This window comes from Prinia subflava, chromosome 6 (assembly GCF_021018805.1).
Source record: "Prinia subflava isolate CZ2003 ecotype Zambia chromosome 6, Cam_Psub_1.2, whole genome shotgun sequence".
Lineage (NCBI taxonomy): Eukaryota > Metazoa > Chordata > Aves > Passeriformes > Cisticolidae > Prinia > Prinia subflava.
This window is the reverse complement of record NC_086252.1, coordinates 31,311,140-31,327,345: the sequence shown is the minus strand read 5'-3', so window position 1 is coordinate 31,327,345 and position 16,206 is coordinate 31,311,140. Positions and strand designations below refer to the sequence as shown.

Sequence of the window (16,206 nt, the reverse complement as noted above, 5' to 3'; positions counted from 1 at the left end):
ATGCTTCTCAAAACACAAAATTCAAAGTGATGAAGGATGGGCACTCCCCTTCCTGGAAACTTTTGGGCACATCTTCAGTTCTACGTGCTGAAGTCAGGTAAGGCACATTTGTTTGCAAGACTGTGCTCCAGGGATTTGTTTGCTTTAGTTTGTTCTGATCAATTATTCTTATTCCAGGGTCATGATTTGTTATCTGCCTTGCAGTGTTTCAGAGTTTCAGTCTCTCTTATAGGAAAAGTAGCTGTATTAGCTCTCTCCCAGCCCCTTTCTCTCTCTTTCACTCAATTTTGAACACCAAATTGTGGCTCATGAATTCAACTTCCAGGTATTCTTGTACTGCAAATAATCAGCAGGAGCAGCTGCCTCTTAAAAAATAAAAATTTTCGTCTTGTTTCCGTGTTTTTGAAAAAAAAAAAAGATTGGAAATAAATTTTAGTGTAGCATTAAGCAGAATTGTAAGGTTTCATCAGAAAACATTGGTGGCCAGGTTTAAACTGAGTAAGAAAAATACATGAAACAAAGAAAAGGATCATGGGTGTTGTGCAGGGAGGGGAGGGCTTGGCATTTAAGGACTTCCCTTCCTCTGGAGCTGGAATTTTTTTGCATGTTTCAGCTGAGGAATAGTTCCATTTCTACTCTTGGTTTGTTGGCTCTTGATAATTCACGTAAAATAAAGTCAATGTCTGCTTTCCTCCTAAAGCCACTCCACATTTGGCACCACCTTTTGCTGCTGGCTGGTGTTGTACAAGACAGAAGCCAGCAGGATCTACTCACAGTCTTGGGAACAGAATTCATTCCAAGGGGTGATCTATTAAAATTTCAGTATTTTAGAGCTATCTGTAAGGTACATTTCTATCATATGAGTATTATATTGGGAAGAAGAACTCAAAGTGAGTCTGCCTTGTGGAAATGCCTTTCTTGGCTGCAAACATGGGAGATTGGGCTCTGTGCTGCACAAAGTGCTTGAGCTTAATTGAATCCACTGCCTGCATTCACTGAGAGAGACATGAGAGCCTCTCAGGCCAAGACTAAGTGGCCTTCACAGTAATGCTGGCACTCCTCTCGTGCCTCTGCTGCCTGTTGTGCTGCAGAAATCAACATTTGAGCTCCCAGGTCCCTGTTTCCAAGTGGTGAATGTGTTGAATGGTTACAGATGAGCCCTTTGGCCTGGTCAGGGGCGGAGGGGGACGCAGCCCCTGCTGCAGGGGTCACTGCAGGGAGGGTGCATTCCTGCCCTGGGAGCAGCAGCTCAGGCACCTCCTCAAATACAGCAAATATTCAAAACCACAGGTGAGATGAAATGGCTAACCATAGTGGTGGATCTTTCTAAGATGATTTACAGGCTTTGGGATATTGATCTTCTGGAATGCTGCAGGCCACACTTGCCAGAGCACCAGCCACTCATCCACGTGCATTCATGTGCAGTTTAGTTGTGTTCAGGAACATGAATGGGTGCATTTCATAAATGTTCTGCAAAGGAACATGAATTCTTCCTTCTTAATGTTAAATTCAAGTAATCAGTGAGCTCAAGGCTCACTAGGGAGAGAGCTGCTGGGTGACTTTGAAGTGTTTCAAGAACTTTAAAATGTTCCAGTAGGAACATTCAAGAAGAGAATGGGGGTTTGGAGCAGCTTTCAAAATTGTAGGAACACGTCAGGAGTGAAAAGAAAGGAAGAAGGGAAACTTTGGATGATAGAGCAAGATTGTGAGGATGTTCAGAGGGTGACTGAGAGCTGGTTTAGAATGGAGACAAAGCAGCTTTAAGGAAAGAATGAGGAATAAAGATGACACAGCCACGATCAGTGGCACAACAGTGAGTATCCTTCAGAGATATTTACTTATCTGAGATCAAATGGAATTAGCAATGCCTGCTAAGTAGTAGTAACAGGATTAAAAGCCTTCTCAGGGTTCAGTCAAAAAACAAGTAATTCTTAATCCTGTGCTTTGTCACTGATCACTTTAAATGAAGGTTTTCACTGCAGAGACAAGACCATGTGAGTACCTTCACATTAAGAACACTTACAGCTTGAAAAGGGGGCAGAGAAGCAACAATCATACTCCTGAACTTAAAAAATTAATTAAATTGGTTTATTTTAATTCAAGAAGATTAAATAAAATAGAATCATTTGACCAAGTAGGCTTTTTTGGTGACCTCTTGAAAGCTGCTGTTTATATAAGAGGTTGTCAGCTGTAAGAAGTCGCTTCATAGGAAGCAAGAGTCATTAGTGTGGTTCTCTTCTCAGTCTACCTGTAATGGAATCTTAATAATAATTTTAGTTAACATAGTCAAATAGTTTTTGTTGACATAAATAACAAATGCTTGGCTAAATTATTTTAGTTGTCTTGGTTAAGCAGTTAACCATGCCTTGTTTTTGCTCATATTCATCTCTTCTGCATTAGAAACAAAAATGCATTTTTAGTGTGGAAATACACATTTATATGAAGTTTTTGATGTTATTTCAAGAGCTTGATACATCCAGCATTCTCTCATTGTTGTTTTCCTTTGATGTTGGGTGATACATCAGCTTCCCAGAAATTCACTGTACAATGTAATGCTCAGCACACTGTGGAGTATTCAAACTGGTTCCACAGTTTTTGCTTCAGTTTTGAGCTCATGGCTGAGCTTTGAATTCTGACCATAAAGGACTTACTTGCAACTCCCCCCCAGTTCCCAGTAATGGTTCAAGTCATTGTATTGCCCATGGTATAGAAAAAACTCAGCTTTATAACTTTCTGCAGCAGAAATCATCAAGTGGCTACTGTTAAAAATCATTAGTTTGGGGACTCAGAGGGAAATCTATTTCAGATGGTAATTTAGATGCAGAGGGTACAGCAGTAATAGTGATAATAAAACTTTGCTCTTTGGTTAGTATTTTCCCAAAATCAACTATTATAGAAGAATGAGAGAATAATAAATGACCAGGCTTTTTAAATAGTCTTTAGTGGAAATATATTTACTTCCTGTTACACTCCCTGAGACACTGCATATCAGTGTACAGTGCTGAAATGGTGTAACAAAAATTTCTGTGGGATTTGGCTTCTTTAGTCCTGTCAGAGATGCCTTTTCTCGGTGTGAACTGAGGTGTTGCACAACCTTCTGTTGCTTTGATTTTTGTGTTAAGCTGTGGAGGTGCACACGTGGCCATTGTGATTTATTGCACTTGGTCATGGAGCCTGGAGCTCAGCCTGACAAAATGAGTGAACCTGGTACCCTTTGCACCAAATGAGCAGGGAAAGAGCAGCAGACAGGGCTAATGAGTGGCAGTGAGGAAGGAAAAAGGAGGATGAGGAACCCAGACTTGAAAAATAAAGAGCTTTTATGTGGTACACGAGAGGTGAAACACTGGTGTGCCAGTCAGAAGTTTTCAGCAAGCTGAGAAAAGTTAATTGTAGGCTGTTGTTTGGTTTTACTTCTCCAGAGTGTTCTCACACCATGATATAAACCTGTAACTTATATTTATGAAGTGTGTACTATGCTGTATGTCCTTGCAGAGGTGTGTCTCATTTCACAGTTAGAAAACCAAATGAAATTTTCTTTATTCATTCAGCTGTTATAAAGCTTGTCTCCTGTATGATTTTGGGGAATGTAATAATATTTTTTAAAACGAATAGAAAACAACTGGAAAGACAATTTCAAAGGAAGGCTTTGCTTGCCATAAGTATTAAAAGTTTGTTTAGTTTGTCCAATTTTATAATAAAATGGAATATGAAGACAATGTTGGTGGAAGCTCATGCTGAATTATTCTGTAGACTGTTCTTAGCCTGAGGAAATTATGTATTCATTGCTGAACATTCATTTATATCTACCAAAACATTGCTTTTTCTCTCCATCTCTCTTACCTCATCCAGATTTATATATTTGAAAATAACATCTACTATCAGCCTGATGTAAAGAGCAGCTCATTGCGCCTGACATCCTCAGGAAAAGAGGGAATTATTTTTAATGGAATTGCAGACTGGTTATATGAAGGTAAGCTGGACGAATATATCTGTTTATTAAAACAGATGAAAGGTCCTTGTACGGACCCAACAGCACAAATCTGTTCATTTCACAAAATGCTGAGGTTGCGTTTGCTCCCTTCCCTTCTCATTTTCCTGCATTTGTATCTGCTCATTCTTTGTATTGGCTGCTGGCTGCATATGGCAGTGTTTTCTGAGAAAGGGGAATTCATTTCCAACCAGAATGCTGTAGATGAACACTTGGTAGCATGTAAAAGTGAGCAGGGAAAGGGCTCAGTTCACTGATTTTAGGGACGACAGTGATGATCCATTTACAGTTAAAACATCCCCATAGAAGAGGGAACCCAAATTTGAGTGGGGGATAGCTCAGTCTGTTTTCTACAGCCAGTACCACAGAATGTTTCTCTCTGCACTCAAAATGCTTTTAACATAATGAAGACTTTAAGGAAAAGAAAATAAAAAAAGGGACCAGATTATCTAGCCTGGTACAACAGGTTAAAATTAATATACATTTCTACTCTTTCTATGGGAATCATGTATTCTGTAGATAAACAGCTTGATGTTAAATACTCAATTACCTGAGGTGTAGAACTTCTTGTGTGAAGATTTTTTTTAGGCATGGTGTTAATGCCATACAACATGGAACTCACCTTAAAAATGATCTATCCACACCTCTTGGCATTGCAGTAGTTTTGAGCAAATAGTTCACCATGTTGTACATATTTTTTTTTAAATTTCTGCCCAAGTGAACTCTAAAGTTAGAATGGTAATTTGCATCTCTCAGTCTGTATCTGTTACCCACTTCCAAGGTTTCCATTAGTGTTTTGAAATGTTTTAATGTGGCAGCACGTTTCAAAACAAAAGAGCATTTTTTAAATGGAATGTCTTTTTATATGCACTTAATAATCTTAAAATCTAACACAGCAGCATGCAAATTTTATGAAGATGCATGAAGAATTTAAGCAGATGAATAAGATGAGCATATAGCTCATCCAAGTTGATGTAGTATATCAAGTTTTTGCTAAAATGAAGTGAAGGGAATAAGAGTCAAGAGAAGCAAAAGTTGTCTAGTGTAGGACTAGAAAGTTTCTGAGGTTCTGTGGGAGATGATCCCAAAGCCTTCCTCATGAAGCATGTCCTAAAGCCTTCTTTAAGTGAAGAAGCCTTCTTTGCTCCTTGTTTCCCCAGTTTTTCATCCCGGGTGGGAGGTTGCATTCCTGACTTGCAGGGAGCTCTGTGGGCGCCCAGGGCAGGCACTGAGCCCCTCTCAGCTCTGAGCACGCTGGAGGTCAGCGTGAGAGGGGTTCTGCTCTGCTTCTGGAGAGCCCCAGGGTCTCCTGGCAGGAGGGAACACACTGCTCCTTTCCCACTGACCCACAGCAGTGCTCCTCTTTCAGCAGAGGTTTGGAACAGCATCAGAAGCTGAGCAGGCTGAATATTATCCAGGTGATGTTGGGAGATTTTCAGTTGACTCAAGCACTCTTCCTCCTTTGACCTCATTTGTTTTCTTTTATCATTTCATGAGTTTGTTATTAGCATTTTACCTTACAAGTCATTTGGGAATAGCTCTTCTTTGTGTGAATAACCTTGCCTAAAAGCAAAGAGCAATATTTTAAAGCAAACATAATAGTGATTTTTTTTTTTGCTATATGATATTCACCATTTGTTCTCTGCTCTTCTCTTGTGTAAAAGGTTTTAGTTATCCAGCTAGAGAGAGAAGCATGACCCAGAATATATGACTTTGAATACAGGTCCCAGCTTCATTTCACCTAACCTTAGATGATTCAATCCATTAAGCTGCTTCAGAACCCTCAGAATCCGATTAGCAACGTGGAGAGTCTCTACTGACAGTTTAAGGAGTTTTCTTAGGTAGGCTCCCTAATTAGGTATGCAGCCAGGCCTTTTCCCCTAGTACACTATTCTCAATTAGTTTTCCAGCCAAATTCTTCAGATTTAAATATAAAATCCTTACTAAACAAGCCAGCATATCAAATACATAATGAAAATTCTAAGTCTTTTCACAAGTGGAAGCAGAATACTTGTCCAGGGAGAATTCAGAATTGCTCAGGAGCTGCTGTACTGGGATTCCAGGAGTTTGGGTTCTGTGCCTGTGGTTGTTTGTGGTTTGTTTCTTTTTGCTTTGATATACAATGAAAATAAATGTAAGAAAACATTGAGTGACATTCTTGAGAATTGGATTCATTTGGAAAGCAAATAAAATTGGGATTAAAATAAAAGTTTGGTTCAGATTTTCAAAAAGTTTTACTCCAGAAAAACTGAACTTCCCAAGAATTAAAGCTGTCCACTAGACTGAGACAAGAAAATCATAATATTGCAATCCAAAATGATGACATAAATATGACTGTATGTTATCAGGTGCCACAACTCAGAGAAATCAAGTATACTGAAGTCTGTATTAAGAGAAGAAAAAAAATTGGCAAGCCCCAAAAATACCCCGACCCCCCAAATTATTTAAAATTATTTAAAATTTAAGTAAACACATATATTGGAATGCAGTACACTAACTAAATTGTCAGTAACAATCTGACATAATTCAGATTCATCAGTAAACATCTTCCACATTTAGATGATTTATTGATGTTAGTGGAAGTATGCATTTAAGGAAAATGCTTAAAGCTTGGTCCCTCAATGTTCCTTGTTATCCAACCATTCAAACCAGGATGATGTGAAATTACTGAAAGGACAACAGGCACATTTCAGGTTGGCACAGGGAGAATAACTTGGTGCCAGCTGAATTAGCTGGACACTGTGTGTGAGGTGTTTTTCAGCACAAAAACAGTGTGGCGGTGGTGCTGGTCACTTGCTCTGCACAGGAAGCCCTTCCATCAGGAAGGAGTGCTGAGGGAATCACTCAACACTTTGTATTTTTATCTGTGTGTTGCATATGGCTGTGACACTAAGGAAATGTGGTTTTGCAGAGGAGCTCCTGCACTCCCACGTTGCCCACTGGTGGTCTCCAGACGGGGAGAGATTGGCTTTCCTGACCATCAATGACTCCCTGGTGCCCAACATGGTCCTTCCCCGCTTCACCGGAGGGCTCTATCCAAAGGGAAAGCAGTATCCATATCCCAAGGTAAGAGGAGTGTGAGTGCAGCCCCCACCCCCTCTTCTGTGCTCACTGATGATATTCAGCCTTGTGGAAAGAGTGTTTCCAGACACTGACAGAGGCGGATTTTGTTCATGATACTTTTCAGGAAATAATAATTACATTTTTTATTCAGTAGAGTGTAACGCCTGAATAGAAATTATTGGGTGAGGGGACAGCAGAGAAACTAATTTGAAGTAATTTCATCACTGATATTTGGCTTGGTAAAATCAACCCAGCACCTCAGAGAGAAGGGTAATGCATTTGTAGGAAAAAGATCCAGTCCCAGCAGCTCTGGAGTCACACACTGTGTGCAGAGCACAGGGCAAATTCCTTCACATATACAGAGACCTCAGCAGATTGTTCTGTTATTAATAAATGTGATAGACTGGCACTGAATAAGATAAGCCACAGTAACACATTTTCAGGGCCATCAAAAAGAAAAAAAAAAATAGGACTTTCAGTGTTTTAAAAGATTTAGAGGAGGATTTTTAGATTTGTTTTGGAAAATGAATGAACAACCCAGGCAGGGGTAATGCCTGAAATCACTTCTCATTTTCTGGGGATTTTCTGGTGAGGTGCCTCCAGATCTGTTGTTTTGATCTTCCAGCTGTTCAGTTTATCCAGCCCTTGCACACAGTTTCAAAGTGCCTGGGTTCCTTTCTGACAGTTCCACCTGTATGTTACTCCTCTGGCCTTTCAGGGGAAGTTCATTGAGAACTTTAGAAAATATTCCTGTTACCCTGTTATTCCTGCTACTGCTTTTTGGTGATGAACCTTTATTCTTGGTGGCAGAGCAGTTAGACTGTACCAGGTACTGTGAAACAATAACATAGATTATATAAATAGAATATATTTGTGCTCTGAAATAATGCTCTGAAATAATGAAACAGTAATTTTAGGGGTAGTTTATATACTTGGATTGGCAAAAGGCCTTGAATGACAGAGCAAAGAAAAGGACAAGGAATATTTTTAAGTCAGCTTTGTAAATGAGACAGGAGTAATTCTGTTTCATTAGCAATTCAGCATAAAAGTGATACACAATACCACTTCAGTAATCTCATTAATGAAAAAACATTATCTTTATTTAATGTCTCCATTTAATACAAATTTAGCTACTCGTTAAACATCATTAATTGGTAATGAAGCTGGTGGTGTAGCAACAGAGATTACAAAAAAAGATTTGGTCTTTACTATAGAGTGCAACCATCAGAGAAAATGATAATTAGAATTAAAAAATAAAATGAAATACACATGTTTTTTGAGCACTGGAACATGCCCATCCATGTCTATGTACATGTCATACACACAGACTGTATTCTTTAAAAAAAAAGTTTTTTAAATTTTTTTTTGTCCTAACAGTATTAAAAACACACAAATACCACTTCCTTGTGCTCCGTTCCACTCAGAAATGAGTGGGTACAGCATTGGGATTTATTTTGAGATAAACTCAATTTCTAACAAGAATTTGTGGGTGCATTTCAGCCTGTGAAGAGCCAAATATACAACTCTGTTGTTTACTACAGTAAATCTGTAGAATCAGTGATTTTTGCCTTTTCCTTCTGGTATTAAACAGGAGTCAGCCCCTCTGAGGAACAGATTTCATTTTTTGTGTCCCAAGGGTGTTAAGTAGTGTAATTCCTGTGACATGGAAATGGAACTTGGGGATGGCATGTCCAGGACAGGGATGTGGGACCAGCAGCACCTCCCTGCAGCCCTTCAGAACCTCTCTTCCTATTTCCATTGCTTCCTCTTCATCTCAGGAGCATCCCTTAAAACGAGCCATGTTATGGGAGAAGGATGATTCCCACCTCCCCGTAGCTCCTCAAGATTTATCAGGCTCTTCCCAGTGGATATCTATCAAACTGCCACGTTATTCCCCTTTAGCAACAAGAAGCATTTTGTTTCCCTTGGAGCTGGCCCTGCCAAAGCATCTGGCTCCTGGTCCAGGACAGAAATTGAGATTTTCAGCTCAGCAAACAAGGGAAAGAAGAGTGAGGAGAGAGGAGGGAGAGGAGGAATGCCATCCCAGGCAGAGGCAGTGCAGCTTTTCATAAGAAGGAGCAATAACATCTGGAAAGGCTTAGCTGGAGGCTGGATTTACCTGCACATTTAGGAGCTGCCCGTGTTTTGGCAGCTGGCTTCACTGAACTGGGCAAAGCCACTTGTGGTGCTGGTCACTTGCTCTGCACAGGAGGGTCTTCCATCAGGAAAGAGTGGGGAGGAATCATTCAACACTTCATATTTTTAACTGTGTGTTGCATATGGCTATGAAATAAACGTTTCAGATTTAAGATACTTGAACTTTAATAACTTTTCATTGTTACAAAGATACTGAATTATGAAGTGAGTCTGCTTAGCTGTCAGTGATTCAATGCCTCTAAAACTCCTGTTTGTTTTCTCTTTTCCAAAGGCAGGTCAAACAAACCCCACAGTAAAGCTGTTTGTAGTCAATCTGTATGGACCAGCACATACCCTGGAGCTGATGCCACCTGACAGCTTTAAGTCAAGGTATGGAATTTCATGGTGAAATGTTTTATGGTAACAATCAGGACGTTAACAGTGGCCACTTATTCACAACTGTTACAAACAATCTTAGGCTGGTGTAGCTCTCTTCTACCAAATTAAGGTACTCTAATTTATTGCAGGAATAATTAATAGTGAATTATGCCTTGCAATTATTAGTGCCAACTGGAATGCTTACTGATTGTATTAGTAAGAGAAATTATTTTGAATGAGTGGAGCATTTTGAAGTATTTTCTTTCTATTGATGGGCTACTACTGAAAAACATAAAATCTGCAGCTGCTTGCTAACCCTTCATTAATTTAAATAGTGCTGTAAGATCTGAAAGAGATTTCTTCCCATCAGGATCAGCATCTTCACTCTCCTTAATGGCACTGAAGCTGAACTTTAAGTGTCAGAAGGCACAAAGAAGTTAAGCAAGAAAGCAATGTGCAAGAAAAGATCCCCAAGAAAAAGATTATCTTGAAAATGTTGCTCAGATGTTATGGTTTCACTTCAGGGTTTTCAGACTCATTCTGCCTCCTCGGCAGATGGAAAGTAATAGTAGATTCAAATATGAATGTTAGTATCTTAAAACTCTTTTTATCTTCTTGAAACTGAAGCCAAATCTTTGGAGTATCTTTGCCAGCTCTTGATATTGTTGTTGTTTCAATGGATTAAAATTCTGGCTTGCTAGTTCATGAGAAGACTGAATAAATCTATTTAAACCTAGGTGGGGGGGGGAAAGGTTAGTTTCTTCTTCATTTTAATGATTAAGGTATAATTTCCATGCTGTAAAACTTTGAAAGATTGTATAGTTGTGAGCCATTATTGTAAATTACTGTAAGTTGTGAATTTGACTCAGGATTTCACACTGGTCATCAACCCATATATGTCCATATATCAACACATATTGAGGTATAAAAAATGTGCTTTAAACAGGTTTTTCTAGAATGAAAATCTTTGAAGCTTGCAATGATTGGGAGGGTTTTTTTCCTAAAGTATTAGCATTTTTAGTAAAAGTAGTAGCTACCTTTAGCAGTCAATTTATTTCAGTGTGTTTGTAATTCTTTCATTAGGGAGTTATTAGTAAATAGGTCATGGTAGCTTTTCAGAATTAAATTGAATGGTTCATTATCTCAAGTAGTTTTAAGGATCTTTCCGGGCAGAAACATTTTAGAAATAGGTATTGTACAGGTGATAATCATCTGCTGTTATGGAGAGATTCTACGCAGAGAAAGCCTAGAAATGGGAAGGGAGGGGGAAAAGGAAGGGGAAAGAGGTTCTGTTAGTTAAAAACAAAATGTAACATTCAGATTTTCAACTTGTCCCTAATCTTTGAAGATGTAAAAATGTTTCCCTGAATTTTAGGGAATCTGGGAACTTAATGTAAGATTGAATAAATTCAATGGAAAATTCAATGGATAAATTCAATGAAAAATTCATTTTCTTCCTTTACAGATCCTGTAAAGGTGCTTGGTAATATTTCCCAAGTCCTGTTCAGGCTATTCTGATTTAAAGAAAGGGATAGCACTTGTAAATTTTACTCCTGGAAGTTCCATTCTGTAGAATAATTTAGCACCTGCTATGCACACAAAAAGACAGACAGTCTTCCTTCTGATATGTGGTTGTATCTCACGCAATTACTGTTTCTCCCTTGGTGCTTGCATTTCACTGTACAGTTATGTTTTCTTCAGTGACATCATTTAATATTTTGCTTCAGTCCTTTGTCCAGAATGCAATTGGTTTTTCCTCTTTAAAGAGGGGTTGTGAGGAAGCTGGGGGTGTGTATTATAGAGCCTGAGAAGCTTGGAGACACAAACTGATTGCTCTGCTGCTTGTGTCTCCTGGTGTCGTGGTAGATCTTGTTTTACTTGTGCATGCATTTTTGCCCAACAGTGAGACTGAACATTTGTTAAAGGAAAAAAAAAAAGGGGGGGGTAAATATCATGCTCAGAACACACTTGAAGTCTCCATTTCTATTTAGCATTCTGGTATCCAGATGTGAAAGTTTCTGTTTTACTGGCAGGCAGATGTGAAAGCCAGAGGAACGTGTGCATGCTGGGTTGTTCAGGGGTGTTCTGCACACACAGCAGCAGGCTGGGTGAGGCACAGTGCACTCCTGTCTCTGCCTCTCCTGTGTGCAGCTCTGCAGCTGCTCCGTGTCTGTGATCTAGCAGGGAGGCTTTTGGATGTGTAATTAAAAGCTTGTTGTCAAAGAGTAATGAGATCTCTATCAGTAATGGATTAAAAGCCTAATTGTACTCGAGCTAAGCCCCTTGTTTTAAAGGGGGTCTGAGATTTTTGCAGACAAGCTCACTCCACTGTTGTGCATAACTCAGCTGGACCCTGAGAGCTGCCAGCTGCCACCAGGAAGGGAAGGAAATGGCTGGGCTGGGCTGGGCTGGGCTGGGCTGGGCTGGGCTGGGCTGGGCTGGGCTGGGCTGGGCTGGGCTGGACTGGGCTGGGCTGGGCTGGGCTGGGCTGGGCTGGGCTGAGCTGGGCTGGGCTGGCCTGGCCTGGGCTGGCCTGGGCTGGGCTGGGCTGGGCTGAGCTGGGCTGGGCTGGGTGAACTGGGCTGGGCTGGGCTGGGCTGGCAGACTGCTGCAGGGCTTAACAGCCCCAGCCTGGCAGCACAGCAGGATCTGGGGAGGAGAGGGGAACATGAGCTAGAGCACTAGAACACAAGCTAGAACCCAGACCTAGAACCATAGAAACCCCAGAATGTGAACTAGAATCTTAAACCATGACCTAGGACCATAGAACTCTAGAACATAAGTTAAAACCCCAGAACTCGAATACTAGAACTCAGACCCAAACTCTAGAACCCACACCCAAACCCAGCACCCAAATCCAAACTACCCTGACCCGAACCTGAACCTCAACACCCAAACTAGACCCCTAGAACACGAGACTCCTATAACCCTAGAACCTTAGAGCCCTACCTAGAACCACAGAACACAAACTAGAACCCCGGATCCTTGTAATTCAGAACCTAGAACATGAACTCTAGTACCCAAACCCCAACCCCTAGACCCAAACCTGAACCCCAGAACCTGAAGCACTAGAACCCGAATCCTAGAACCAGAACCCTCCACACCAATGGCCCAGGAAGCCTTCTGTGCCCAGCCAGGGTTGGTGAGGCACAGACAATTTGGCTGATATTATGAGCTGTCTGTTAAAACAGGGACAGGTGATAGGGAACTCCCTTTTATCCAGAAGTCCTGTTATAAAATACTTGTTATTTTACAGTTTTGAAGTGGGCTCTTGCTGCACTCTAATATTACAGAACTTTTTTTTTTTCCTTTGGCAGTAGGACTGGATTATTTTGCAAAAATGTGCGTCACCTGAAGTTATTTGTTGTAGGAAAATCCTGGCTTCTCTTGGAATTCTGTGCTTGTTTCTAAGCTGTCTGAAAATACAGTTCATGTGTATTTGCAAGCATATGTTTCAGAGTTGGTAAAGTTTGTGTATATATGCAAAAATTTCCCAGGGGAGCATCACACTGAAGGACTGAGCCATCCCACTTGTGAGAACACAGATGCTGGAGATTTGGGGTTATTTTCTCCCTCCTTTAGTACTGGCACTGTCATGCAGTACAAATTCAGCATTTGAATGAACTGTATATATGGGGTTTTTTTTCCTAAAGTCAAATCTGAAATATCAACGGTCTGAACATTGTGTTTTCATATGTTTTGCTCAGGGAATATTATATCACCATGGTGAAATGGATAAGCAACACCAAGGCGGTGGTGAGATGGTTAAACAGAGCTCAGAATATCTCCATCCTTACAGTTTGTGAAACCACAACTGGAGCTTGTACCAGGGTAAGTTGTTTGGGTTTTGTTGATCTTTTTTTCTTTCCCAAGGTCTCATTTCAAGGTTTCTTCTGCATTTTGTTTTCATATTCAGAAAAAGATAATTTGGAAATCAGTTTGCAGATGCAGTAGTTGCAAGCTGAATGTAATTAGTCAACTCTGAGGAAATGGATGTGAGAAAATTCCAAATATGGTGAAATGAGTTCATGCAGTTAGCAACTTTGAGTGACATTTTCAGAATTACTAAGGTTTGTTCATTCATCAGCCTCATTGGAGGCTGCAGTTGCTGAACACCATGTACTTGTGATATAGCTAGAGCAGTGACAAGCTTGTCCTCTGACAGATATTTTCAGCTGACTGGTTTCTCCTCCCTCCCCCTGCAGAGTTTTGTTTTAGATCTTTTTGTCTCTCACAGCTTCCATACACGTAAGGAAAAGGTGTAAAATTCTCATAACTCCTTCAAATCTGATCGCAGAATTAAATAACTTCAGAAAAAAAAATAAATTGAAAGGCAACAGGGATATTTAATTTTTGAATGTAAGCCAAACTGAAACACATTTTTCTCTTTGAATCCAGACACATTCCACTGCAGGACCCAGACACTCCTTTGCCTTCTGACACTCCTGCATTACATCTCCCCGTTTCCGCAGTCAATCTTGCATCCTGAATGCGCTTGGCTGCTTTCCCGTTCTGAGTCACAATCTCTTCCCAGAACCAGCTAAAAGTATAAATATTTTCTCTACATGCTGCTATCAGTACCAACAGATGCTCCAAAGCAGAGGGTATAATTTGGCAGTGTACGTGGTTATGAGTGATTAATGTTGGCCTCTGAGTCAAAAGCCTGACTGAAGTCAGTCCTGTTGAAGTGTTAGAGATTATTTGCAAGCTCATCTACTTTTGCTGCATCCTCACTCAGAAACTATGAATGAATCCCCAAAGTACACATTAAGATTGTGACCATGGAGATTTGGTTACTTTTCACCTGGTTCCTGTGAGCCTTTTGTCTTTTTATTAAGAAAGTCTGTCCTGAACCACTGCAGCTGCCTCTGAGAGGGAAACCTTTATGTGCTCCAAGGTCAATTGGACTAGCTGGAAGTAGGTATCCAGGGAGCTGTAATCCAGGACACAATGTAAGAGACAGACTGAGAAATCCCACCCCAGGATACTTGCAGTGCAGCAAAGGACATTTTTAGGGGGGTGAGGAAGGATAGTGATGCACTCTCACCGTTGTGAGCACAGCCCAGGCCTGGCTCATCCTGGAGGGTTCCTGCCCCCTCTGGGATAAGGTGATGCTCTTGAAATCACTAATGGATGAGGGAAGGGTAAATATGGTGAGAATTTAGCATCATATCACACCATTTCAGCTGTAAACCTTTTATTTTTCTCCCTAGGACGTTCCACATGTCCTCAGTTTCAAAAAGGAACGTGTAAAACCAACTGCTGCAATAGCTACAGATTTTCATTTTTCAGGCCATATACTTACAGATTCTTCTATAGCTAATAAATTTTCATTACTTCACTGTGACTATGACAATTTGCAGCAGTTGATGTATATTATATATTTTTTTTCCAACGTGTGCATGAAATTTGGTTGTTTTTTGGTTTTGTTTGGGTTTTTTTTTTCAGATGGCATAATGTGAAATATGAGTATGAACAATAAAACTCAATAATTTGTTGGGTTGGTTTTTTTTTTTCCTCATCACTAATGCCATACTACAACCCATTAAAGCACGGGATTGTGATTTGGAAAGGTCTCACAATTTAAGCTTGATGCTGGCTGTTTGCCCAGTGTTGATGAAGGATCTAAAATATCCAGTTGTCAGATGATGCCTAGAGGTAAAAAAACAAATACAACCGCCAGTATAAAGCTTCTTGATAGCTAAACAGAAAAGAAATGGCATTCTTAGTTCCCCTGTGGTATTCTACCAAAAACTCTGAATAAAGCAGCTGACTTTGTAATTAAATTGTCATTTGTTTCAACATGACTTCCAGCAAAGAGAGAGGAGATTGTAACACAGTAGAAAAAATCCCCATGAAATAGCTAGAGACCTTTTGCTGAATGTAGGAAATATTTTTTATCTATAGCTATTCCATAAAAGTAGTTTTTTCCTTTTTTCTTTTAGAAATATGAAATGCAGTCAGACCTGTGGCTTCCTAAACAGGTACAGTATAAATGCTATTTCTGGTGCATAATGTGTAATTGCTGCATTGTCATTTTTATTTAACTGTGTGTTATTTTATAAGCCAATAAAATCCTGGGACACCTGTGAGGGTTTTGGAAGGAATAATCCCCTCAGTTTCTGGTCTGTGTGGATTCAGTTCAGTAAGCATTTAGATGAACAGCTGATTAACTACCTAACTCTGGGATGGTGGAAGACACACCAGATGAATCCCATTCCAGGCATGTCCTACTTACTGTCATTTATTTCTGATTTAAAAATAATCTCACCAAATTAAAGCAGAAGGAGTTCAAAGATTAGAGGTCATATGGGCTATAATTGGAATGAGAAAGTGAAATATTTCTAAATTCATACCCAGAACAATATGTTTAACTAATATGTCAGCCAATTATTCCACTTTCATAGCTTCAGAATAACTATCCAATAACTGGATGAAACACATTCTATTTAAACTACATTTCAGCCTTCATTTTGCAATGTGCAAATGAGAAATCATTTTAACAAAAAAAACCCCAATGCTTTTACAGCAAGCCACTTCCCTTTAATATTTCTATGCAAAGCTAGACATGGAGAGATGGTATCACATCAAGCTGCAATTTGTGGTGAAACCCTAATTCAGAATATCACTTCAATGTGCTT

The 16,206-nt window shown here is 39.9% G+C and overlaps 1 protein-coding gene across 2 annotated transcripts in view; it reads left to right on the top strand.

The window, feature by feature from the left end:
• Positions 1–16,206, top strand: part of DPP10 (dipeptidyl peptidase like 10) — a 429,398-nt gene that overhangs the window by 382,816 nt on the left and 30,376 nt on the right. For both annotated transcript variants that reach the window (XM_063400940.1, XM_063400939.1), the window contains exons 8-12: positions 3,850–3,970; positions 6,900–7,054; positions 9,480–9,577; positions 13,273–13,396; positions 15,511–15,549. In XM_063400940.1, coding sequence (XP_063257010.1) covers positions 3,850–3,970; positions 6,900–7,054; positions 9,480–9,577; positions 13,273–13,396; positions 15,511–15,549 — 537 coding nt within the window. The remainder of the gene's footprint in view (positions 1–3,849; positions 3,971–6,899; positions 7,055–9,479; positions 9,578–13,272; positions 13,397–15,510; positions 15,550–16,206) is intronic.